General features: G+C 49.0%; 1 protein-coding gene across 2 annotated transcripts in view; it reads left to right on the top strand.

Moving 5' to 3' along the window:
- Nucleotides 1-25,660, top strand: part of LOC137357236 (serine/threonine-protein phosphatase 2B catalytic subunit gamma isoform-like) — a 66,302-nt gene that overhangs the window by 24,138 nt on the left and 16,504 nt on the right. For both annotated transcript variants that reach the window (XM_068023416.1, XM_068023415.1), the window contains exons 2-10: nucleotides 4,752-4,863; nucleotides 18,573-18,718; nucleotides 19,117-19,256; nucleotides 22,315-22,392; nucleotides 23,019-23,113; nucleotides 23,266-23,391; nucleotides 23,689-23,754; nucleotides 24,492-24,573; nucleotides 24,733-24,830. In XM_068023416.1, the coding sequence (XP_067879517.1) occupies nucleotides 4,752-4,863; nucleotides 18,573-18,718; nucleotides 19,117-19,256; nucleotides 22,315-22,392; nucleotides 23,019-23,113; nucleotides 23,266-23,391; nucleotides 23,689-23,754; nucleotides 24,492-24,573; nucleotides 24,733-24,830 (943 nt within the window). The remainder of the gene's footprint in view (nucleotides 1-4,751; nucleotides 4,864-18,572; nucleotides 18,719-19,116; nucleotides 19,257-22,314; nucleotides 22,393-23,018; nucleotides 23,114-23,265; nucleotides 23,392-23,688; nucleotides 23,755-24,491; nucleotides 24,574-24,732; nucleotides 24,831-25,660) is intronic.

Raw genomic sequence — 25,660 nt, 5'->3', positions numbered from 1 at the left:
TCCCCAGCAGCCTGTGTTACTGACTGTATCTCGACTGATGTTAATCCAGATCTCTCTCACTGTCACTCAGTAACCCCACTCCCCAGCGCCCTGTGTATCTGACTGTATCTCTACTGATGTTAATCCAGATCCCTCACACTGTCACTCAGTAACCCCTCTCCCCCCGGCGCCCTGTGTTACTGACTGTATCTCTACTGATGTTAATCCAGATCCCCCTCACTGTCACTCAGTAACCCCTCTCTCTCCAGCACCCTGTGTATCTGACTGTATCTCTACTGATGTTAATCCAGATCCCTCACACTGTCACTCAGTAACCCCTCTCCCCAGCAGCCTGTGTTACTGACTGTATCTCTACTGATGTTGATCCAGATCCCTCACACTGTCACTCAGTAACCCCTCTCCCCAGCAGCCTGTGTTACTGACTGTATCTCTACTGATGTTGATCCAGATCCCTCACACTGTCACTCAGTAACCCCTCTCCCCAGCACCCTGTGTTACTGACTGTATCTCTACTGATGTTAATCAGATCCCTCACACTGTCACTCAGTAACCTCTCTCTCCAGCAGCCTGTGTTACTGACTGTATCTCTACTGATGTTAATCAGATCCCTCACACTGTCACTCAGTAACCCCTCTCTCCCCAGCACCCTGTGTTACTGACTGTATCTCTACTGATGTTAATCCAGATCCCTCACACTGTCACTCAGTAACCCCTCTCCCCCCAGCACCCTGTGTATCTGACTGTATCTCTACTGATGTTAATCCAGATCCCTCACACTGTCACTCAGTAACCCCTCTCTCCCCAGCAGCCTGTGTTACTGACTGTATCTCGACTGATGTTAATCCAGATCTCTCACACTGTCACTCAGTAACCCCTCTCCCGAGTGCCCTGTGTATCTGACTGTATCTCTACTGATGTTAATCCAGATCCCTCACACTGTCACGCAGTAATCCCTCTCTCCAGCACCCTGTGTTACTGACTGTATCTCTACTGATGTTGATGCAGATCCCTCACACTGTCACTCAGTAACCTCTCTACCCAGCACCCTGTGTTACTGACTGTATCTCTACTGATGTTAATCCAGATCCCTCACACTGTCACTCAGTAACCCCTCTCCTCAGCACCCTGTGTTACTGTCTGTTTCTCTCCTGATGTTGATGCAGATCCCTCACACTGTCACTCAGTAACCCCTCTCCTCAGCACTCTGTGTTACTGTCTGTTTCTCTCCTGATGTTGATGCAGATCCCTCACACTGTCACTCAGTAACCCCTCTCCCCAGCACCCTGTGTTACTGACTGTATCTCTACTGATGTTGATCCAGATCCCTCACACTGTCACTCAGTAACCCCTCTCCCAGCACCCTGTGTATCTGACTGTATCTCTACTGATGTTAATCCAGATCCCTCACACTGTCACTCAATAACCCCTCTCTACCCAGCACCCTGTGTTACTGACTGTATCTCTACTGATGTTGATCCAGATCCCTCACACTGTCACTCAGTAACCCCTCTCCCCAGCACCCTGTGTATCTGACTGTATCTCTACTGATGTTAATCCAGATCCCTCACACTGTCACTCAGTAACCCCTCTCCCCAGCACCCTGTGTTACTGACTATCTCTACTGATGTTGATCCAGATCCCTCACACTGTCACTCAGTAACCCCTCTCCCCAGCACCCTGTGTATCTGACTGTATCTCTACTGATGTTAATCCAGATCCCTCACACTGTCACTCAGTAACCCCTCTCTACCCAGCACCCTGTGTTACTGACTGTATCTCTACTGATGTTAATCCAGATCCCTCACACTGTCACTCAATAACCCCTCTCCCCAGCACCCTGTGTATCTGACTGTATCTCTACTGATGTTAATCCAGATCCCTCACACTGTCACTCAGTAACCCCTCTCCCCAGCACCCTGTGTTACTGACTGTATCTCTACTGATGTTAATCAGATCCTTCACACTGTCACTCAGTAACCTCTCTCTCCAGCAGCCTGTGTATCTGACTGTATCTCTACTGATAATCCAGATCCCTCACAATGTCACTTAGTAACCCCTCTCCCCCCAGCACCCTGTGTATCTGACTGTATCTCTACTGATGTTAATCCAGATCCCTCACACTGTCACTCAGTAACCCCTCTCCCGAGCACCCTGTGTATCTGACTGTATCTCTACTGATGTTAATCCAGATCCCTCACACTGTCACTCAGTAACCCCTCTCTCCCCAGCAGCCTGTGTTACTGACTGTATCTCGACTGATGTTAATCCAGATCTCTCTCACTGTCACTCAGTAACCCCTCTCTCCAGCAGCCTGTGTTACTGACTGTATCTCGACTGATGTTAATCCAGATCTCTCTCACTGTCACTCAGTAACCCCACTCCCCAGCGCCCTGTGTATCTGACTGTATCTCTACTGATGTTAATCCAGATCCCTCACACTGTCACTCAGTAACCCCTCTCCCCCCAGTGCCCTGTGTTACTGACTGTATCTCTACTGATGTTAATCCAGATCCCCCTCACTGTCACTCAGTAACCCCTCTCTCTCCAGCACCCTGTGTATCTGACTGTATCTCTACTGATGTTAATCCAGATCCCTCACACTGTCACTCAGTAACCCCTCTCCCCAGCAGCCTGTGTTACTGACTGTATCTCTACTGATGTTGATCCAGATCCCTCACACTGTCACTCAGTAACCCCTCTCCCCAGCAGCCTGTGTTACTGACTGTATCTCTACTGATGTTGATCCAGATCCCTCACACTGTCACTCAGTAACCCCTCTCCCCAGCACCCTGTGTTACTGACTGTATCTCTACTGATGTTAATCAGATCCCTCACACTGTCACTCAGTAACCTCTCTCTCCAGCAGCCTGTGTTACTGACTGTATCTCTACTGATGTTAATCCAGCTCCCTCACACTGTCACTCAGTAACCCCTCTCTCCCCGAAAGACCTGTGTATCTGACTGTATCTCTACTGATGTTAATCCAGATCCCTCACACTGTCACTCAGTAATCCCTCTCTCCAGCACCCTGTGTATCTGACTGTATCTCTACTGATGTTGATGCAGATCCCTCACACTGTCACTCAGTAACCCCTCTCCTCAGCACTCTGTGTTACTGTCTGTTTCTCTCCTGATGTTGATGCAGATCCCTCACACTGTCACTCAGTAACCCCTCTCCCCAGCACCCTGTGTATCTGACTGTATCTCTCCTGATGTTGATGCAGATCCCTCACACTGTCACTCAGTAACCCCTCTCTCCAGCACCCTGTGTTACTGACTGTATCTCGACTGATGTTAATCCAGATCTCTCACACTGTCACTCAGTAACCCCTCTCTCCCCTGCAGCCTGTGTTACTGACTGTATCTCTACTGATGTTGATCCAGATCTCTCTCACTGTCACTCAGTAACCCCTCTCTCCAGCACCCTGTGTATCTGACTGTATCTCTACTGATGTTAATCCAGATCTCTCACACTGTCACTCAGTAACCCCTCTCCCCAGGACCCTGTGTTACTGTCTGTTTCTCTCCTGATGTTGATCCAGATCTCTCACACTGTCACTCAGTAACCCCTCTCCCCAGCACCCTGTGTTACTGACTGTATCTCTACTGATGTTGATCCAGATCCCTCACACTGTCACTCAGTAACCCCTCTCTCCCCTGCAGCCTGTGTTACTGACTGTATCTCTACTGATGTTGATCCAGATCCCTCACACTCTCACTCAGTAACCCCTCTCCTCAGCACCCTGTGTTACTGACTGTATCTCTCCTGATGTTGATGCAGATCCCTCACACTGTCACTCAGTAACCCCTCTCCCCAGCACCCTGTGTTACTGACTGTATCTCTACTGATGTTGATGCAGATCCCTCACACTCTCACTCAGTAACCCCTCTCCTCAGCACCCTGTGTTACTGACTGTATCTCTCCTGATGTTGATGCAGATCCCTCACACTGTCACTCAGTAACCCCTCTCCCCAGCACCCTGTGTTTCTGACTGTATCTCTACTGATGTTAATCCAGATCCCTCACACTGTCACTCAGTAACCCCTCTCCCCAGCACCCTGTGTATCTGACTGTATCTCTCCTGATGTTGATGCAGATCCCTCACACTGTCACTCAGTAACCCCTCTCCCCAGCACCCTGTGTTACTGTCTGTTTCTCTCCTGATGTTGATGCAGATCCCTCACACTGTCACTCAGTAACCCCTCTCCCCAGCACCCTGTGTTACTGACTGTATCTCTACTGATGTTAATCCAGATCCCTCACACTGTCACTCAGTAACCCCTCTCCCCAGCACCCTGTGTATCTGACTGTATCTCTCCTGATGTTGATGCAGATCCCTCACACTGTCACTCAGTAACCCCTCTCCCCCCTGCAGCCTGTGTTACTGACTGTATCTCTCCTGATGTTGATGCAGATCCCTCACACTGTCACTCAGTAACCCCTCTCCCCAGCACCCTGTGTATCTGACTGTATCTCTACTGATGTTAATCCAGATCCCTCACACTGTCACTCAGTAACCCCTCTCCCCAGCACCCTGTGTATCTGACTGTATCTCTCCTGATGTTGATGCAGATCCCTCACACTGTCACTCAGTAACCCCTCTCCCCAGCACCCTGTGTTACTGACTGTATCTCTACTGATAATCCAGCTTGTTCCCTGCCACCCGTGATATTATTCCCCTCATGCTTATCTGATTGCTTCTGCATTGTGACTCTCCCTGCTTCACTTGTGAATGGTTTCTTTCCTGCAGTGTGTGCTGATCCTCTGGGTTCTGAAGATTCACCACGCGAGCACGATGTTCCTGTTGCGGGGAAATCACGAGTGCAGACATCTCACTGAGTACTTTACGTTCAAGCAGGAATGTGAGTATATTCTGTGTGCAGACTCTGCACTTATCTAGCGCCTAAGCTCCTCTATCAGAGGCACGTCAGCACACGGCCTAATGCTTTAAGCTGAGGTGGTAGTGTTTGCGAGGGAAAGCCCCAGTTCTCCTACCTGGCAACAGTGAGGACTGGAAGTGGATTGGACTCTGTTCAGACCATTCACAACCCTTTGTAAATGACTGTTTCCTTTGTGTTCATTCTCCTCTTCCTCCCACTCCTCTTCCCCCACTCTTTTTCTCTGCGCCGGTTGCAGACTGAATTAAGAGAGAGCTGAAACTCAGTTCTTTTTCTTTGCTGTCTGTAATCAGGGTGTTTTTGGCACAGAAGATGTGTGTGTTTCTTAACCCCTGAGTGTATGGCAATTTGAACAACCAGCAGCACACTTTCCGTGCGTTAAAATAAAGAGGATTATTTTTCTTCACACATTCACCCTGAAAGTCTCATGCTGCGTCACTCACCCACCTCTCACCCAGCACTCACTCACCCACCCACCATTCACTCACTCACTCACTCACCCACCCACCATTCACTCACCACTCACTCACCCACCATTCACTCACTCACTCACTCACTCACCCACCCACCACTCACTCCTCACTCACTCACTCACTCACCACTCACTCACCCACCTCTCACCCACCACTCACTCACTCACTCCAACCACTCACCACTCTCTCACCCACCACTCACTCACCCACTCACCCACCCACCACTCACTCACTCACCCACCTCTCACCCACCACTCACTCACTCACTCCAACCACTCACCACTCACTCACCCACCACTCACTCCTCACTCACTCACTCACTCACCACTCACTCACCCACCTCTCACCCACCACTCACTCACTCACTCCAACCACTCACTCACCCACCCACTCACCCACCTCTCACCCAGCACTCACTCACTCACCCACTCACACCCACCCACCACTCACCCACCACTCACTCACTCACTCATTAACCACTCACCACTCACTCACCCACCACTCACTCACCCACCACTCACTCACTCACTCATTCACCACTCACTCACCCACCACTCACTCACCCACCCACTCACCCACCTCTCACCCACCACTCACCCACCCACCCACTCACTCACTCACTCAGCCACTCACTCACTCAGCCACTCACTCACTCAGCCACTCACACACTCACTCACTCACCCACCCATCCACTCACCCATCCACTCACCCACTCACTCACCCACTCACTCACTCACTCACTCACTCACCCACTCACTCACTCACTCACTCACTCACACACCCACCCACCCACTCACCCACTCACCCACTCACTCACTCACTCACTCAGCCACTCACTCACTCAGCCACTCACTCACTCAGCCACTCACTCACTCAGCCACTCACTCACTCACTCACTCACTCACTCACTCACTCACTCACTCACTCACTCACCCACCCACCCACCCACCCACTCACCCACCCACCCACCCACTCACCCACCCACCCACTCACCCACCTCTCACCCACCACTCACTCACCCACCCACTCACCCACCTCTCACCCACCACTCACTCACCCACCTCTCACCCACCACTCACTCACCCACCCACCCACTCACCCACCCACTCACTCACCCACCTCTCACCCACCACTCACCCACCCACTCACTCACCCACCTCTCACCCACCACTCACTCACTCACCCACCCACTCACTCACCCACCTCTCACCCACCACTCACTCACCCACCCACTCACCCACCTCTCACCCACCACTCACTCACTCACCCACCCACTCACTCACCCACCTCTCACCCACCACTCACCCACCCACCCACTCACCCACCTCTCACCCACCACCCACTCACCCACCTCTCACCCACCACTCACTCACTCACCCACCCACTCACTCACCCACCTCTCACCCACCACTCACCCACCCACCCACTCACCCACCTCTCACCCACCACTCACTCACCCACCTCTCACCCACCCACTCACCCACCCACTCACCCACCACTCACCCACCCACCCACTCACCCACCTGTCACCCACCACTCACTCACCCACCCACTCACCCACCTCCCACCCACCCACCCACCACTCACCCACCCACCACTCACCCACCCACCACTCACCCACCCACCCACTCACTCACTCACTCAGCCACTCACTCACTCAGCCACTCACTCACTCACTCACTCACTCACTCACCCACCCATCCACTCACCCATCCACTCACCCATCCACTCACCCATCCACTCACCCATCCACTCACCCATCCACTCACCCATCCACTCACCCACTCACTCACTCACTCACCCACTCACTCACTCACTCACCCACTCACTCACTCACTCACTCACTCACCCACCCACCCACTCACCCACCCACCCACTCACTCACTCACTCACTCACTCACCCACTCACTCACTCACCCACTCACTCACTCACTCACTCACCCACCCACCCACTCACCCACTCACTCACTCACTCACTCACTCACTCACTCACTCACTCACTCACTCACTCACTCACCCACTCACTCACTCAGCCACTCACTCACTAACCCACCCACCCACCCACCCACCCACCCACTCACCCACCCACTCACCCACCCACTCACCCACTCACCCACTCACCCACTCACTCACTCACTCACTCACTCACTCACTCACTCACTCACCCACCCACTCACTCACTCACTCACTCACTCACTCACTCACTCACTCACTCACTCACTCACTCACTCACTCACTCACTCACTCAGCCACTCACTCACTCAGCCACTCACTCACTCAGCCACTCACTCACTCAGCCACTCACTCACTCACTCACTCACTCACTCACCCACCCATCCACTCACCCACCTCTCACCCACCACTCACTCACCCACCCACCCACCCACCACTCACCCACCCACCCACCACTCACCCACCACTCACCCACCCACCCACTCACTCACTCACTCACTCAGCCACTCACTCACTCAGCCACTCACTCACTCAGCCACTCACTCACTCAGCCACTCACTCACTCAGCCACTCACTCACTCACTCACACACTCACCCACCCACCCACCCACCCACTCACCCACTCACTCACTCACTCACTCACTCAGCCACTCACTCACTCAGCCACTCACTCACTCACTCACTCACCCACCCATCCACTCACCCACTCACCCACCCACTCACTCACTCACTCACTCACTCACTCACCCACCCACTCACTCACTCACCCACTCACTCACTCACCCACCCACTCACTCACCCACCCACTCACTCACTCACTCACTCACTCACTCACTCACTCACTCACTCACTCACTCACTCACTCACACTCACCCACTCACTCAGCCACTCACTCACTCAGCCACTCACTCACTCACTCACTCACTCACTCACTCACTCACTCACTCACCCACCCATCCACTCACCCATCCACTCACCCACTCACCCACCCACTCACTCACTCACCCACCCACTCACTCACTCACTCACTCACTCACTCACTCACTCACTCACTCACTCACTCACCCACCCACCCACCCACCCACCCACTCACTCACTCACTCACTCACCCAACCACTCACTCACTCACTCACTCACTCACCCATCCACTCACCCATCCACTCACCCACCCACTCACTCACTCACTCACTCACTCACTCACTCACTCACTCACTCACTCACCCACCCACTCACTCACTCACTCACTCACTCACTCACTCACTCACTCACTCACTCACTCACTCACTCACTCACCCACCCACCCATCCACTCACCCATCCACTCACCCACTCACCCACCCACTCACTCACTCACCCACCCACTCACTCACCCACTCACTCACTCACTCAGTCACCCACCCATCCACTCACCCATCCACTCACCCACTCACCCACCCACTCACCCACCCACCCACCCACCCACCCACCCACCCACCCACTCACTCACTCACTCACTCACTCAGCCACTCACTCACTCACTCACTCACTCACTCACTCACTCACTCACTCACCCACTCACTCAGCCACTCACTCACTCACCCACTCACACTCACTCACTCACTCACTCACTCACTCACTCACTCACTCACCCACCCACCCACCCACCCACCCACTCACTCACTCACCCACTCACTCACCCACTCACCCACTCACTCACCCACTCACTCACTCACTCACCCACTCACCCACCCACCCACCCACCCACTCACCCACCCACCCACCCACTCACCCACTCACTCACTCACTCACTCAGCCACTCACTCACTCAGCCACTCACTCACTCACTCACTCACTCACTCACTCTCCCACCCATCCACTCACCCACTCACCCACCCACTCACTCACTCACTCACTCACTCACTCACTCACTCACTCACTCACCCACCCACCCACTCACTCACCCACCCACTCACCCACCCACCCACCCACTCACTCACTCACTCACTCACTCACTCACTCACTCACTCTCACTCACTCACTCACTCACTCACTCACTCACTCACTCACTCACTCACCCACCCACCCACCCACCCACCCACCCACCCACTCACTCAGTCACCCACCCACTCACCCACCCACTCACCCACCCACTCACCCACCCACTCACCCACCCACTCACCCACTCACCCACCCACTCACCCACCCACTCACTCACCCACCCACTCACTCACCCACCCACTCACTCACCCACCCACTCACCCACCCACCCACTCACCCACCCACCCACTCACCCACCCACCCACTCACTCACTCACTCACTCACTCACTCACTCACCCACCCACCCACCCACTCACTCACTCACTCACCCACCCACCCACCCACTCACTCACTCACCCACCCACCCACCCACCCACTCACTCACTCACCCACCCACCCACCCACCCACTCACTCACTCACTCACTCACCCACCCACCCACCCACTCACTCACTCACTCACTCACTCACTCACTCACTCACTCACTCACCCACCCACCCACCCACCCACTCACCCACTCACCCACTCACCCACTCACCCACCCACCCACCCACTCACTCACTCACTCACTCACTCACTCACCCACCCACCCACCCACTCACTCACTCACTCACTCACTCACTCACTCACTCACTCACTCACTCACCCACTCACTCACTCACCCACTCACCCACCCACTCACTCACTCACCCACTCACACCCACTCACTCACTCACTCACTCACTCACTCACCCACTCACTCACTCACCCACTCACTCACTCACTCACTCACTCACTCACTCACTCACTCACTCACCCACCCACCCACCCACCCACCCACCCACTCACTCACTCACTCACTCACTCACTCACTCACCCACCCCACCCACTCACCCACCCACCCACCCACCCACCCACCCACCCACCCACCCACCCACTCACTCACTCACCCACCCCCCCACCCACCCACTCACTCACTCACCCACCCCACCCACTCACCCACCCACTCACTCACCCACCCACCCACTCACTCACTGAGTGAGAGCAGTCTGATGACATCTGTTGTCAGGAGTCACTTTGATGCTTAATGTAGTCCATGTTTAAAGTTATGAATCGGGCATGTCTATACTGAGTATGACAATCCCCTCTTGATCACCACTTCCCTGTCGCCCCAAAACCACCCTTGCAGCCTATTTATTTTCCTTTCATTGCTGCTCTTGTCAGCTTGTTTGGAGTCTTTCTTGTTGACCGTTGGCAAAAGCTTTGTGGAAACCACCCTTTTGAGATATTCCACAGTTCATTTGGGTGCCCCTGTATTGAGTTCAAGGCTCGTCCCTTTTCGTGTCTGTGCTGTCTGATTTTTAGGAGATCATTACACAGATGATCCTCGAGGCTTAATTCTGATAGCTGACTCCAAAGGTTTATCCTGTATTATTGCAAAGCTGATGACTGCATCTGTTTATCATCTTGTTTGAAAATGAACCATGGCAGCTTGTTTGCAATGTAGTGACACCTTCCTCCTGTTGGAGTCCCTCATAATTACCACTGAAATTATGGTTTGGAACAGAATTTTAATAACACTGTGCCTGTGCTGGTTCCCTAGGAGGACAGCACTTTCCCTGCCTGAAAGCAATCTAAAGCTCAATATTTAGACAGCATCTTTGGTGACCCCAGGATGTTGCAAATCATTTCACAGCCCATGAGTCATTGCTGTAATGTAGGAAAGGTGGCAGTCTATTTACACAGCTAGATCCCACAAAATGCAATTGAAGAAATGACTGGATCATCTGTTGTTCGTGATGTTGGCTGGAGGAAAGATATTCTCCCAGGCGCCAGTGAGAGCTTCCCTGCTCTTCTTTGAAGTAGTGCCATCTCCAGTTACGTGAGGCTCCTTTATGCGCACTGGTTCCCTGACCCTGTTCTCTCCTGTTGTGTTACAGCAAAGGACAACAAGGTTTCATCAGGTTTTTCCATGCATGTGTTGATGGAGTTGTTCAAAAATCAGCTTGTACCTAATTCAGGCCTTGCTCTGAAACCCAGCACAGTCACAGTCCGAAGGATCGCAGGGAGTTAAACGCAAGCTGGCTTCTGAAAGGGGAATCGCAAGGCAGCAGTAACATTCTGCTGTCGCCCCTTGGCTCACCACTGGACAACAAGGTGTTAGCTGTGACTCAGTGGGTAGCACTCTCGCTTCTGAGCCCCACTTCAGAGACTTGAACACAGAATACAGGCTGACACTCCCATGCAGTATTAAGATTATGGAAGGTGCTGTTTAAATGCAAGTCTTTGGTTGTTAACGTAGACCAAATAAAGTCCACATTCTGTTCTAACTGGGCTCGGGCTTTGGATCCTGATTGGAGGCCAGCTTGCTGGCTGTGAAATATCCTGCAGCAGATGGCATGGGAGCCCTTCAACCTGCAACAGCTGGGATAGTGTACTTGCCAAAGCTTTGTGCAGGAGCTATTGAGATGTGAAACCGGAGAAGTGAAGCATTGTGCTTTCTGGAAGGGAGTCAATGTGTATTACTATAAGCCGCTATCAGTATGCTGCACATCAGCTATTGCATCAAAAAGGGCTGTGAAATGTGGCCTTCGTGGCCTGTTTGGAATGCAGCTATTTGCTCTTGGTATTTTTAGACACTCATTGACGGCAGCTGACCTGTTGGTCGATGCAAGAGGTGTTCACTGTCACTTTACTCAATGTCTCCAATGGCAAATAAAGGATTTCAGTCCAATTGGCCAGATTATTTCAGTCTCCTTCTGTCACTTCTCGAACAGGATGCACCCTTTTTATTTTTCAAAACACAAATCTGTCATACTCCTCTGATACTGCATTCGGTCATGATGGAGTGTAGCCTTCTGGTGTAACGATACCAACAACAACTTTCATTTATATAGAACATGAACACTGCGAAGTAGCCCAAGGCAGTGAGTGCACTGGAGTGTAATTCAACAAAATATGACACTGAGCCACTAAAGATATTCGGACAGATGAGCAAGAGCTTGGTCAAAGAGGCAGATGTTTTGGAGATCTTCAAGGTAGAGAGATAGGGATGTGGAGAGGTTGAGGGAAAAGAATCACAGAGCTTAGGGCCTTGGCAGCTGAAGGCCAATTGTCATAGAATCATTGATAGCACAGAAGAGGCTCTTTGGCCCATCGGGTCCGTGCTGGCTCTCCACGGAGCTCTGCAAGTCTATTTCTCTAAGGTGGTCATCCAACTTCCTCTTGAAGTCATTGATCTTCTCCGCTTCCACCACCCTTGTGGGCAGCGGGCTCCGGGTATTGCCACCCGCTGCGTAAAAAAGTTCTTCCTCATATTTCCCCCTGCATCTTTTGCCCAAAACTTTCAATCTGTGTACCCTAGTCCTTCTACCATTTGTTAATGGGAACAGCTTTTCATTGTCTATAAGCCTGTCAGTATCTTGTACACTTCTATTAAATCTCCCCTCAATCTCCTTTGCTCCAAAGAGAACAAATCCAGCTTTTCCAGCCTAACCTTGTAGCTAAAATCCTCCATCCCTGGAACCATTCTGGTAAATCTCCTCTGCACCCTCTCAAGGACCCTCACATCCTTCCGAAAGTGTGGTGACCAGAACTGGATACAATACTCCAGTTAGAACCGAGCCAGAGCTTTAGAAACCTTCAGCACAGTTTCCCTTCTTTTGTACTCAGGGCCTCTATTTATGAAACCCAAGATCCCATAAGCTTTGCTAAACACTCACCTAATATGTCCTGCCACCTTCAAAGATCTATGTACATGCACCCCCAGATCCCTCTGTTCCTGCACACTCTTTAGAAATGTGCCATTCAGTATATATTACCTCTCCCTATTACTTCTGCCAAAATGCATCACTTCACACGTCAGTTTTAAACTCCATCTACCACCTCTCTGCCCGCTCCGATAGCCTATCTATATCCTGTTTCAGGCGATTCATATCAGCCTCACTGTTTGCTGCACCTCCAAGTTTGGTGTCATCTGCAAATTTTGAGATTCTACTCTGGATCCCAAGATCCAAGTCATTTATATATTGCAAAGAAAAATGCTGGTGCCAGCACTGACCCTTGGTGAACACCACTGTCTACCATCCTCCAGCCTGAAAAACAACCCTTTATTACAACTCATTGTTTTCTGTCCTTGAGCCAGTTTTTTTATTCATTTGTTTGCTGACCCTCCTATTCCATGAGCCTCAATTTTGTTAACCAGCTTTTTATTTGGTACCTTATCAAATGCTTTCTTAAAATCCATATAAACAACATCCACCACATTCCCTTCATCAAGCTTCTCTGTTACTACTTCCAAAAATTCATTTAGCTTTGTCAAGCATAGTGTGCCTTTTACAAATCCATGCTGGCTATCCTTAATTAACGCGAACCTCTCTCCAAGTATCTGTTGATATTTTCTCTGATTATTGTTTCCAAAACCTTATCCATCACTGATACACTAACTGACCTGCAGTTGCTAGGACTGTGCTTACACCCTTTCTTGAATAAGGGTGTCACATTTACCACACTCTTCATCTTGTGTTACCGTCCCCATATCTAGGGAAGATTGGCCGATTATGGCATGCCCTTCCGCTATCTGCATCCCCGCTTCTTTTCTCCACTTAGGATGCAAACCGTCTGGACCAGGTGACTTATCTACCCAAAGCATAGCCAGCCTTTTCAGTAATCTCCACCCCACCCCCCCCCACGACCTCTCAATTTTTATCCCATCCATTGCCTTTACACTCTCTGCTACTGATATTTGGTCAGCTTCCATTTCTGTAAGAACACTGGTAAGTACTCATTAAGTATATTAGCTTTGCCCTGCGCCTCTAAGCATATATTATTCTCTCTGTCCCTTATAGGCCTCATCCACCTATGAGTACTTACTTCCTATTTACATGCCGGTAGAAGATCTTTGGATTCCCTTTTATGTTGCCTGCCATTCTCTTCTCCTCCTCTCTCTTTGCCAGTCTTATTTTCCTTTTCACCTCCCCTCTCAGCTTACTGTATAAGGTCTGGTTCTCACTTCATGAGTTGACTTGACATACATCATTTACCCTCTCTTTTTGTTTCATCATAACCTCTATCTGCCTCACCATCCAAGGAGCCCTTTTATTGGTTCTTTTACCTTGCACCCTTGTTGGAATGTTCCTGTCCTGTACCTGAAGCATCTCTTCCTTTAAGATAACCCATTGTTCTGATACAGCTTTTCCTGTCAGTCTTTGGTTCCATTTTACCCTGGCAAGATCCCTTCTCGTCTTGATGAAATTCACCCTCTTCCCATTTAGACATACTACCTTATTTTGTTCTTTGCTTTTCTGCATTATGAGTCTAAACCTTATGATACGGTGATCATTCTTTGACACTTGGTCCATCTCTTTTCCTATCACCAGATCCAGAAACGCCTCTCTTCCAGTTGGGTTGAGAACATACTGATCAAGGAAATTGTCCTGGTCACATTTCTGAAATTCCTTCCCCCTCCTTACCCTTTACTCTAAATTTATTCGAATCGATATTTGGGTAATTCACGTCCCCCAATATCACCACTCTATAGTTCTTGTCCATCTCTCTGATTTGCCTGTAGATTTGCTCCTCTAGCTCTATCCATAGTCGTGTGATCATCCGCTTTTTGCTCTCATCTCTAACCAAATGGATTCTGTCCTTGATCATTCAAGGGCATCCTCCCTTTCCAACACACAATGTCTGCCCTAATCAGGGCTGCCACCCAACCTATGTTTTCTCCTTCTCCATCTTTTCTGAACATTTTATATCGTGGAATCATCGAAGGTTTAAGGCACAGAAAGAGGCCACTTGGCCTATCGTGTCTGTGCCGGCCGAAAAACAATCCCACCTATTCGAATCCCACCTTCCAGAATTTGGTCCGGAGCCCTGCAGCTTCCAGCACTTGAGATGCATATCCAGACTCCTTGTGAATGAGTTGAGGGTTGCTGCCTCAACTATTCTTTCAGGCAGTGAGTTCCAGACCCCCACCACCCTCTGGATGAAAAAGTTTTTCCTCATCTCCCCTCTAATATTTCTAAAATAGTCTCTTTAAATCTATGCCCCTACGTCACTGACCTCTCTGAGGTGAAAAGACCCTTCACTCTATCCAGGCCCCTCACAATTTTGTACATTTCAATCAGATCTCCCCTCAGCCTTCTCTGTTGCAAGGAAAACAACCCCAGCCTATCCAATCTTTCTTCTTGGCTGCATTTTTCCAGTCCTGGCAACATCCTCATAAATCTCCTCTGTACCCTCTCGAGTGCAATTACATCATTTCTGTAATGAGGTGACCAGAACTGCACACAGTACTCAAGTTGTGGCCTAACCAATGAGTTATACAGTTCCAGTATAACCTTGCTGCTGTTGTATTCTAAACGTCAGCTAATAAATCGGTTACCAATATATCCTTGCATATGAAGTGTCCAGTCCTTGCCATTTTTAAGCCATGTTTCCATTATTGCCACTACATCATATCCCTGTACTACTATTTGTGCTTGTAGCTCACCAACTTTATTCACCACACTTTGAACGTTTACGCATTTGCATAGTAATCCTGAATTTGTGTTCCTCATAGTCCTTCTCAGAATCCCTTCTCCAATACTGTCTGATACTCTCACTCTGACATCACCTAACACTTTGATATTTCCTAATCTAGTGCGATCTGTCTCTTCCAATTCTCTGTGCACCTTGCTGTTCCTCTCTTGTATTATCTCCTGGTTCTCACATCCCTGCCAAGTTGTTTAAACCCTCCCCAACAGCACTAGCAAATCGCCCCACAACAAAATTTGTCCCAGCTCTGTTCAGGTGCAACCCGTCCGGCCTGTGTAGGTCCCACCTACCTTCTGCAGCACTTGTCCCAAAATCTAAAGCCCTCCCTTCTGTACCTTCTTTCCAGCCACACATTCATCTGTACTATCCTCCTATTTCTGTACTCACTTGAGCATTTTACTGCACAGTGGCAGCAGTGTGTACCATTTTCTAGATGCACTGCAGCAATGCACCAAGGGTCCTTTGACCACACCTTCCAAACCCGCGACCTTTCCCACCTAGAAGGACAAGGGCAGCAGATGCATGGGAACACCACCATTTGCAAGTTCCCCTCCATGTCACACACCATCCTGACTTGGAACTATACCACCGTTCCTTCACTGTCGCCGGGTCAAAATCCGAGAGCTCCCTTCCCAACAGCACTGTTGGTGTACCCACACCACATGGACTGCAGCGGTTCAAGAAGGCAGCTCACCACCACCACCTTCTCAAGGGCAATTAGGGATTGGTAATAAATGCTGGCCTAGCCAGCGATGCCCACATCCCATGAATGAATAAATGAAAAATTGGGAAATTACAACTTTTGAGGTCTTGCTTGCTCATTTCTTGCCGAGCTCACTAAACACTTTCTGCAGGACCACATCCCTCTTCCTACAAATGCCATTGGTACCAATGTGGACCACAACTGCTGCTGTTGACAATCCCTCCTCAGGGTGCTCTGCAGCCGTTCGGAGACATCATTGACCCTGGCACGAGGGAGGTAACCCACCATTCTGGATTCGCGTTTGTGGCCACAGAAACCCCTTTCTGTTCAGCTGATTATTGAATCTCTCATGACTATTGCTCTTCAAGTATTCCTTGTGCTCCACCCCGTGCAGCTGAGGCACCTGTAGTGCCATGGCCTTGACTCTGGCTGCACTCCCCAGATGAACCATCATTTTCCACAGCATTCAGAACTGAAAACTATTTGAAGAGGGATGCACTCAGGTGTCTCCTGTACCTGCCTGCTGCTTCTTGACTGTCTGGTGGTCACCCATTCCCTCTCTCCCTGCATACTCTTGAGCTGCATTGAAGCCAGCTGTTGTTCAAGTTCCAAAACCTGGAGCTTGAGCTGCTGCAACTGGCAACACTAACTTGCACAAATGGTTATCCAGGACACGAGAAATATCCTGGAACTCCCACATAGCACAGGATGTGAACTCCAGAGGTTGGAGCAGTCATGCCATTTCTCTATCTGGAAGATAATAAACCTCGGTACGACAAATAAACTCTGTTACTCATAAACCTGCTACTGTTAATACTAATAAACCCTACTAATAGTAATAAACCTTAATAATAGTAATAATTGTTGAGTGATTAAAATTGGGGATGCACAATAGGTCAGAATTGGAGGAGAGCATAAATCTTGGTGTATTAGAGGAGTTTGCAGAAATAGGGATGGTGAGGAGGGCGTGGAGGATTTGAAAATGAGTGAGAATTGTTAAATTGAGGCATTGCTAGGCCAGGAGCCAGTACAGGTTCGCAAGCACATGGATGATGGATGAATGGGACGAGGTGTGAGTTAGGATCCAGGAAGCAGAGTTTTGAGTTCTAGTACACTGGTATTAGAAAGTGGGGAAAATTGCATCAGACCCAAGGGAGAAGGAAGACAGAGGAGCATGAAAGGAGTAGAGCCATAGTGAAAATTGTAATTTTAATATATTGACCCTGTAAAGTCTTGAGCAAGTATCCCTCCGATAAACAATGTTATCGATTGAGGGAAGAATCATGAAGGAGTGAGCTAGCTGCCTAATGGTTGTTCTGGAGCCATGTGGTGCTGTGGAGGGCAAGAAGGTTAGACAAGGTTTTGTCAAGACTGCATGGGAGCCATGAGACAATCCTGGCACCAATCCCGGCTGCAGCAAAGAGGGACTTGCAGAAGGAAACCTGAATGTTCAATTGGGAGCCAGTGTGCTGAGTTTGGGTTCGAGTCCCTCGTCAGAAACCTGAGCACAAAATCAAGACGGGCCCTTCTGGTGCAGGACTGAGAGAGTGTTGCACTGTCAGAGGTGGCATCTTTCAACTGAGATTTGAAACCAAGACCATGCCTGCTCCCTCAGGTGGGTGTGAAAGATCCCATGGAAGAGGAGCAGGGGATTTCCTGCCAGTGTTCTGGCAAATATGTATGCCCCCCAAACAACATCACTCAGTCAGGTGTTCTCATTTATCTTCCTGCTGTTTGTGGGATCTTGCTGTGCTTAAATTAGCTGCCACATTTCCTACATCACAACAGTGACTGCATTTCAAAAGCACTTTGAAGTGGCTTGAGAGGTTTTTTAAAAAGTTACAGCTGTCACTTCATTGTCACCTGACTGTTGAAAATATGGAACCTTCTGGAAGCTGTGAAGAGTTTGGGGGATAGCGTGAGGTGGAGTGGGTGGCAGGGTGTGCATTCAGGAAGCATGTTGCCCGTTAACTTTGTTGCTTGATCTGGCTTTTGTTTTGTTCCTCTCCCCAGGCAGAATCAAGTACTCAGACCATCTGTACGATGTCTGCATGGGAGCGTTTGACTGTCTGCCCCTGGCCGCCGTCGTAAATCGTCAGTTCCTCTGTCTGCACGGGGGCCTGTCACCTGATGTCCAAAGTCTGGACGACATTAGGAGAGTAAGTCTGATCCTTCCTACAGCTGAGGTAGGACAGTGACGAAGGAAGGAATGAATTCGCAAGAAGTCCTCCTGCTTGCCAAGTACCTCCTCTCTCTGTCCTGCTGCCACTCACCATGCTGCTGCTGCACCCACTCTGTGCTCTGCAGCAATTGCCCACCCCATTCTCCAGTCCTCTTTCCTTCCCCACCCTTGATCTCCCAAAGGCCCCAGGCCCGGTTTGTGGCATCTTGTGATACACAAATTGGTTGCTGCGTTTCCTACCTTACATCAGGAACTGTACCCGAAATGAAAACTTGATTGGCTGTGAAGTGCTTTGGGACATACTGAGATCGTGCAAGGTGTTCTAGAAATGCAACTTCTTCCTTTTCTTTTCATGCTTTATCTCCTGTCTTTCAGTTAGACAGATTTAAAGAGCCGCCAGCCTTTGGGCCCATGTGTGACTTGCTGTGGTCGGACCCAACAGAGGACTATGGCAGCGAGAAGATTCAGGATCACTTCAGTCATAACACTGTACGAGGCTGCTCCTACTTCTTTAGGTTTGTGTTAGTGAGTATATTTGGGGCATGAAGGGTGCGTGTGCCAATCCCAGTCACCAAAGACAGTATTGGATCATCCAGGGAACTGTGATGAATATTCCCAATCATCTACCTCTCGAGGCTGGAGCCCATCGGTCTCTTCTGCCACATATTTGTACATGATACTTCTTTGTCATCCTCGGTGCCCTCTTTTTCTCTCTTTGCTTTCTTCCTTTTCCACCTCAGTTGATTCTGCGACTCTGCTCATCTCAGGCTTGTGTGTTTGTGAAAGGGGAATCATGTTTGACTCATTTATTCAAGTTCTTTGAGGAAGTAACAAGCAGCGTGGATAAAGGAGAACCTGTACATCTGAACATATGAATTTGGAATAGAGTGGGCCACATGGCCCCTGGAGCCTGCTCTGTCAATTAACAAGTTCATGACTGATCAGAGTGTAACCTCAATTCCTGTCGATGTGTTGTACTTGCATTTCCAAAAAGCATTTGATGAGGTGCCACATCAAAGGTTACTACACAAAATAAGAGTTCATGGTGTCGGGGAAAAAATATTCGCATGGATAGAGGATTGGGTAGCTAACAGGAAGCAGAGAGTCAGGATAAATAGGTCAGTTTCAGGTTGGCAGGAAGTGACTAGTGGTGTGCCACAGGGTTTGGTGCTGGGGCCTCCAATGACTTGGATGAAGAGACCAAATGTATCGTAGCTAAATTTGCTGATGACTCAAAGGAAGGTCAGAGAGTAAGTTGTGATGAAGTCGTAAAGAGTGTACTAAGGGATATAGATAGGTTATGTGAGTGGGCAAAAATGTGGCAGATGGAGTTTCATGTGGGCAAATGTGAACTTCTCAACTTTGGCAAGAAGAATAGAAAATCAGCATTTCATTGAAATGGAGAGAGCCTGCAGAACTTGATGGTACAGAGGGATCTGGGTGTTCTGGTACATGAATCACAAGAAGTTGGTCAAAGTGATTTGGAAGGCAAATGGAATGTTGGCCTTTATTGCAAGGGGACGGAATAGAAATGTCAGGAAGTTTTGCTACTGTTCTACTGGGCATTGGTGAGAACACATCTGGAGGACTGCGTACAGTGTTGGTCTCCTTCCTTAAGAAAGGATATAGTTGCATCAGAAGCAGTTCAAAGAAGGTTCACTAGACTGATATAAAACCAAGAAATGCTGGAAACACTCTGCAGGTCTGGCAGCATCTGTGAAAAGAGAAGCAGAGTTAATGTTTCGGGTCAGTGACCCTTCTTCGGAACTGACAAATATTAGAAAAGTCACAGGTTATAAGCAAGTGAGGTGGGGGTGGGGCAAGAGATAACAAAGGAGGTCTAGATTGGACCAGGCCACATAGCTGACCAAAAGGTCACGGAGCAAAGGCAAACAATATGTTAATGGTGTGTTGAAAGACAAAGCATTCACTAGACTGATTCCTGGGATGAAGGGGTTATCTTATGAGCAAAGAGGAGGAGAATCTTTTTCTCTAAGGGTCACTAGTCTGTGAAATTCTCTTCCCCAGGGAGCAGTGGAGGCAGGGCCATTGAATATTTTTAAGGCTGATTGACAAGAGAGTCAGAGGGATCAAGGATAGACAGGAAGGTGGAGTTGAAACCATAGTCAGAACAGCCATGATCTTATTAAATGGCTGCATAGCCTACTCCTGCTCCTAATTCCTACATCCCCAACCCTCTGCAGAAAGTTATTTTACTAGAATGACTTTTAAGTGGTTCATTATTAATCCTCATGGGCTATTCCCCCCTCATTGCAGATACTGCTACTACCGGGTAGAATCCTTCGAGCCACCCTTGTTATTTTAAACCTCTCAATCAGATCGCCCTATAACCTCCTCATGTCCAGAGAACGTATCCCAGATTTACCCAGTCTCTCAGCACAGCTCAATCCCTTCATCCCAGGATTGTCCATGATCTTGGAACAGAAGGAGGCTATTCAGCCCCTCAAACCTGTTCACCCATTCATTTCGATCATGGCTGATCATGATGTTAACTCCATTTTACTCACTTTGGTCCCATAACCCTCAATGCCCGTAACTCGACCAAAGTCGATCAGTTTTGGCATTTTCATTTGACCCCTAGCTTTTTGTGGGAGAGGGTTCCAGATTTTTCTCTTGTCTACCTTATCAACTCCTTTAATTATCTGAAACAGTTCAATTTGATCACTGCTGAATCTACTACTCGAAGGAATACAAGCCGCCTCGGAATGGGGAGGGAGAGTTGAGAAATGACAGCACTGCTGGTGCCTCGCTCTCCAGTGTAGCCAGTTGGCTGCTGAATTTTAGTAATATTGTGATAGTAAACCTGTTCTCTCTGTTTCCCTCTTAATTTATATGTAAGATAAGGGAGGGGAATGGGTGTCGAAATGATCTAAATGTATATTTTAGCAAATTTCTTTTCTTTTCCCTCCACACCCCCACCTCCCTCCACCAGGCACCAGCCACCTGCCAGTACCTTAGCTGGTGATCAGCTCGTGTAAGCTGTTCAACTGTGGAGGGCCTCACCCTTCTCCTTTCCTGATGTTAAATGCACATGCCCTCACTGTCCAGCTGGCGACTGGTAAGGAGCAGGAAACGTAGTAGACGATTTCTTTCTTTCTGCCTCTCTAACCTGGGGCACTGACACGAATGTTGTTCCCAGCTGCCATCTGAGCAGGCTGGATAATTGCAGGATCGTACCTGGGCTTTCCTATCTCTATGGCTCAGAATGCGGCTTTTCTTACTTGGAGCAGGGTGGGGTCCATTCAACAGTTATCAAACCCAGTCCTGGTGGTTCAGGAAGTCATCCTTGGCTGCATTCTGCTGAAGGATTTTTAATGTTAAATTATTGTCTATTTGCAGCACTTTCCCCTTCCTCTTGTCTCTGCTCAGGATCCCTGTTTGAACTGCATCAGCTGTGTCTTGCACCGTGAGGAATGAGATTGAATAAACCTTTTATATGGATTGTAGTAGAATTGATTTGGAGACAGATTTGGAGTGTGTTGGGAAGGAATTGGGGATTCCCAATGGCTTAGCTGTCTTCACATCCTAACCCTACTTTTCTCTCCTTTGCAGTTATGCCGCAGTTTGTGGATTTTTGCAACACAACAACTTGTTATCAGTAATCCGTGCACACGAGGCTCAGGACTCTGGGTAAGTATTGACCTATAATGGGAGACACAGTTCCCAACAACTTGGATTTACTTGTTATCTGTTTTCCTGCCCGAGTTGCACTGTCACTGTGGAGCAGAGAAACAAAGTGTGGTCCGCAGCCCCTCTCAGCACCCCCCCACTTTCTGGAGAAGCTCAGCTTCCCAGCAGCAGACTGAGACACATCCAGCCTCATGGCAGGAGATGAGCCTTTAACGCATTACCGAGCTGCTGTCTTTCGGATGAAATGTTAAAAGTAGGTTCTGTCTGCCCTCTCAGGTCGATATAAAAGATCACACAGCACCATTCGAAAACACGCAGGGAGTTCTCTGTGGTGTCCTGGCCAACCAACATCACGAAAACAGATAAAATAAATTCAAAAACTGCAGATGCTGGAAATCTGAAATAAAACCAAAAAGTGCTAGAAATACTCAGCAGGTCTGGCAGCATCGGTGGAGAGAGAAGCAAAGTTAACGTTTCAGGTCTTGACCTTTCATCAGAACTGGCAAAGGTTAAAAATGTCATAGGTTTTAAGCAAAAATTAATCTGTGTGTTATTGATTGTGTCGTGTCTGTGGTTATATGAGCTGAGGGTGTTTGTGTTTATTTTTCATCTCCTTATTTTGACAGATATCGAATGTACAGGAAAAACCAGGCAACTGGCTTCCCATCCCTAATAACCATATTCTCAGCACCCAATTATCTCGATGTTTATAATAACAAAGGTATGAAAAGTTGCTTGATTTATCATACTATTCTCATCGTAACCAATGATTTGTATGTTGAACATGACTGTAGTAATGGAATGATGAACTCAGTTGCAGCATTGGATCTGTGCTGAATTATTGATGGTGTCTTTCCATTCTCCTTCCCACAGCTGCTATATTGAAATATGAAAATAATGTCATGAATATTAGGCAATTTAACTGCTCCCCACACCCTTACTGGCTTCCCAACTTCATGGATGTCTTCTCCTGGTCTCTGCCCTTTGTCGGCGAGAAAGGCAAGTGATGAAGCTTTTTGTATTATTCAGATTCGGTTTCGGTGCGTGAGAGCAGCATGGTTCTGAGGAAGGGCCAAGGCCCACAGAGCATGAGTGTGTGGGTGTGGTGGGCAAGGGGATGCGTCATGGGGCATGTGTTGCCTGTAGGCAGTGGAACGTCAGCTTGATCTGGTGCTCAGGTTGTATCCAGGATAAAGCTTCATTCACTGAGTCTGGGATATGTACTGTGGATGGCTGTGAGCTGTGCACTGTGAGATGGTATTTCCTGGACTGACATGTGTCTGGTCTCTCTTGCAGTTACAGATATGTTGGTCAACATCCTCAGCATCTGTTCTGACGACGAGCTTGTGGAGGATGATGATGGTAAGTGTATGTTGACACAACACTCAACATGGCACTCGTAAGATATTCCAATACCTTTGGACCTATGCACATTTCTGGATAATGCAAGGTTACAAGCATCATTGGTCAGTTGGTACTTTCTCACTCTTGTTACCTGCTGCAGTTTGACATAACTCATGGGTGAAAAACAAATTTGCATTTGTATTATGCTTTTCCTGAGCTCAGGACATCCCTAACCACTTTACAGCCAATGAAGTATTTTTGCAGAGTAGTCGCTGATGTCGTGCAGGAAACACGGAGGCCAGTTTGTGCACAGCAAGCTCCCATTATCAGCAGTGTGATAAATGATCAGTTACTTTGCTTTGATGGTTGAAATTTCAGGAGATTACGATTGGCTTTCTTGCAATCACTGTATCCTTGGATTCACAGTGAGAGGCAAGAGAGACAGAAGGATTTTGACAAATTAATATATTGCAATGGGTGTCTGTTTTCTGCAAATGTTAAGGGTTCAGTTGAGCTTGAAATATTCATTGGATAGGTCTCAGCTGATCTCTTCTGCCTTTAACTTCTTGTTGGGAGTTGGAATCGGTGTTGAGTTTGTACAGGAATTCACAGTGTGTCAATTCTGATCGTGCTGGCTTGTATTTTGACCCGTGTGCAGCACCGGGATTGTGCATGGCCACCTTGGGCTGACTGGCTTTGTAATGCAGTTGGTGCTCTGTGTCCTATTGATATCTTGATGCACCTCTCTATCTCAGCTGCTCAGCACGATCGCAAGGAAGTCATCAAGAACAAGATCCGTGCAATCGGCAAGATGGCCAGGGTCTTCACAGTTCTCAGGTAGGTAGTGGATGTTCAGTATTTGTCCGGGAGTAGAAAGCACCGAATTCTTTGCTTTGTGACTGTGCTTGACAAGGAGCATTTGTGTGCTATGTCCTTTCGTTAGATGTTCTGGCAGCTGTGCCAGTTAATGCGTCTCTTCTTTTGTTCTCTTCACAGAGAGGAACATGAGAATGTACTGACGTTAAAAGGCTTGACTCCGACTGGCAACCTGCCCCTTGGTGCCCTGGCAGGAGGGAAATCAGCCATAGAGAAAGGTTAGTAAAACTGGACTGTGAACCACTGGGTCCCACGTTGGGTACTGTACCTCGGGAGCATGGGGTTGAGGCACCCAATATCTCATCTCGGACAGCAGTGCCACAGAGTAACACCTTGTTTTTGCTTTGTGTGTATATGGAGTATATGAATAAACTAAATAACCCCATTTCCCCTGCTCCGACACAGCCACCTTTCCCCCATTCCCGCCCAACCCTCCTGGGCCCCACTCCCTGTTTTGCGCCCGTGCGGTGAAGATGTGGGATAGCTTGTATAATTCCATGGTTCTGTGGCTCGCACTGCTGCTTTCCACATAATCACCACAATAGATTGATCTTTCCGTTATTCCTTGCTGAATTTACTTTGTGGAATCCCAGTTTGAAATGTGCTGCAGACACATGCTCTTGTTTGATAAACTGACACACTTCTGTGAAATGTGCTCGTAACTTTCTTTAAGTTGGGGAGTGGGCTGCTTCTCTGGCCTGTCGGGTTTGTTAAGTGATCCAGTGATTGGTCCATCAACCCACTCGTTGAGAAAGGAAACCATACGCCGAATCCAGCCGGGAGGAATCAGAGCGCCGAATCCAGCCGGGAGGAATCAGAGCGCCGAATCCAGCCGGGAGGAATCAGAGCGCCGAATCCAGCCGGGAGGAATCAGAGCGCCGAATCCAGCCGGGAGGAATCAGAGCGCCGAATCCAGCCGGGAGGAATCAGAGCGCCGAATCCAGCCGGGAGGAATCAGAGCGCCGAATCCAGCCGGGAGGAATCAGAGCGCCGAATCCAGCCGGGAGGAATCAGAGCGCCGAATCCAGCCGGGAGGAATCAGAGCGCC

The sequence above is a fragment of the Heterodontus francisci genome, chromosome 47 (assembly GCF_036365525.1).
Source record: "Heterodontus francisci isolate sHetFra1 chromosome 47, sHetFra1.hap1, whole genome shotgun sequence".
In the NCBI taxonomy this organism is placed as follows: Eukaryota; Metazoa; Chordata; class Chondrichthyes; order Heterodontiformes; family Heterodontidae; genus Heterodontus; species Heterodontus francisci.
Note: the sequence above shows the minus strand (reverse complement) of the source record. Positions and strands in the feature narration are given on the sequence as shown.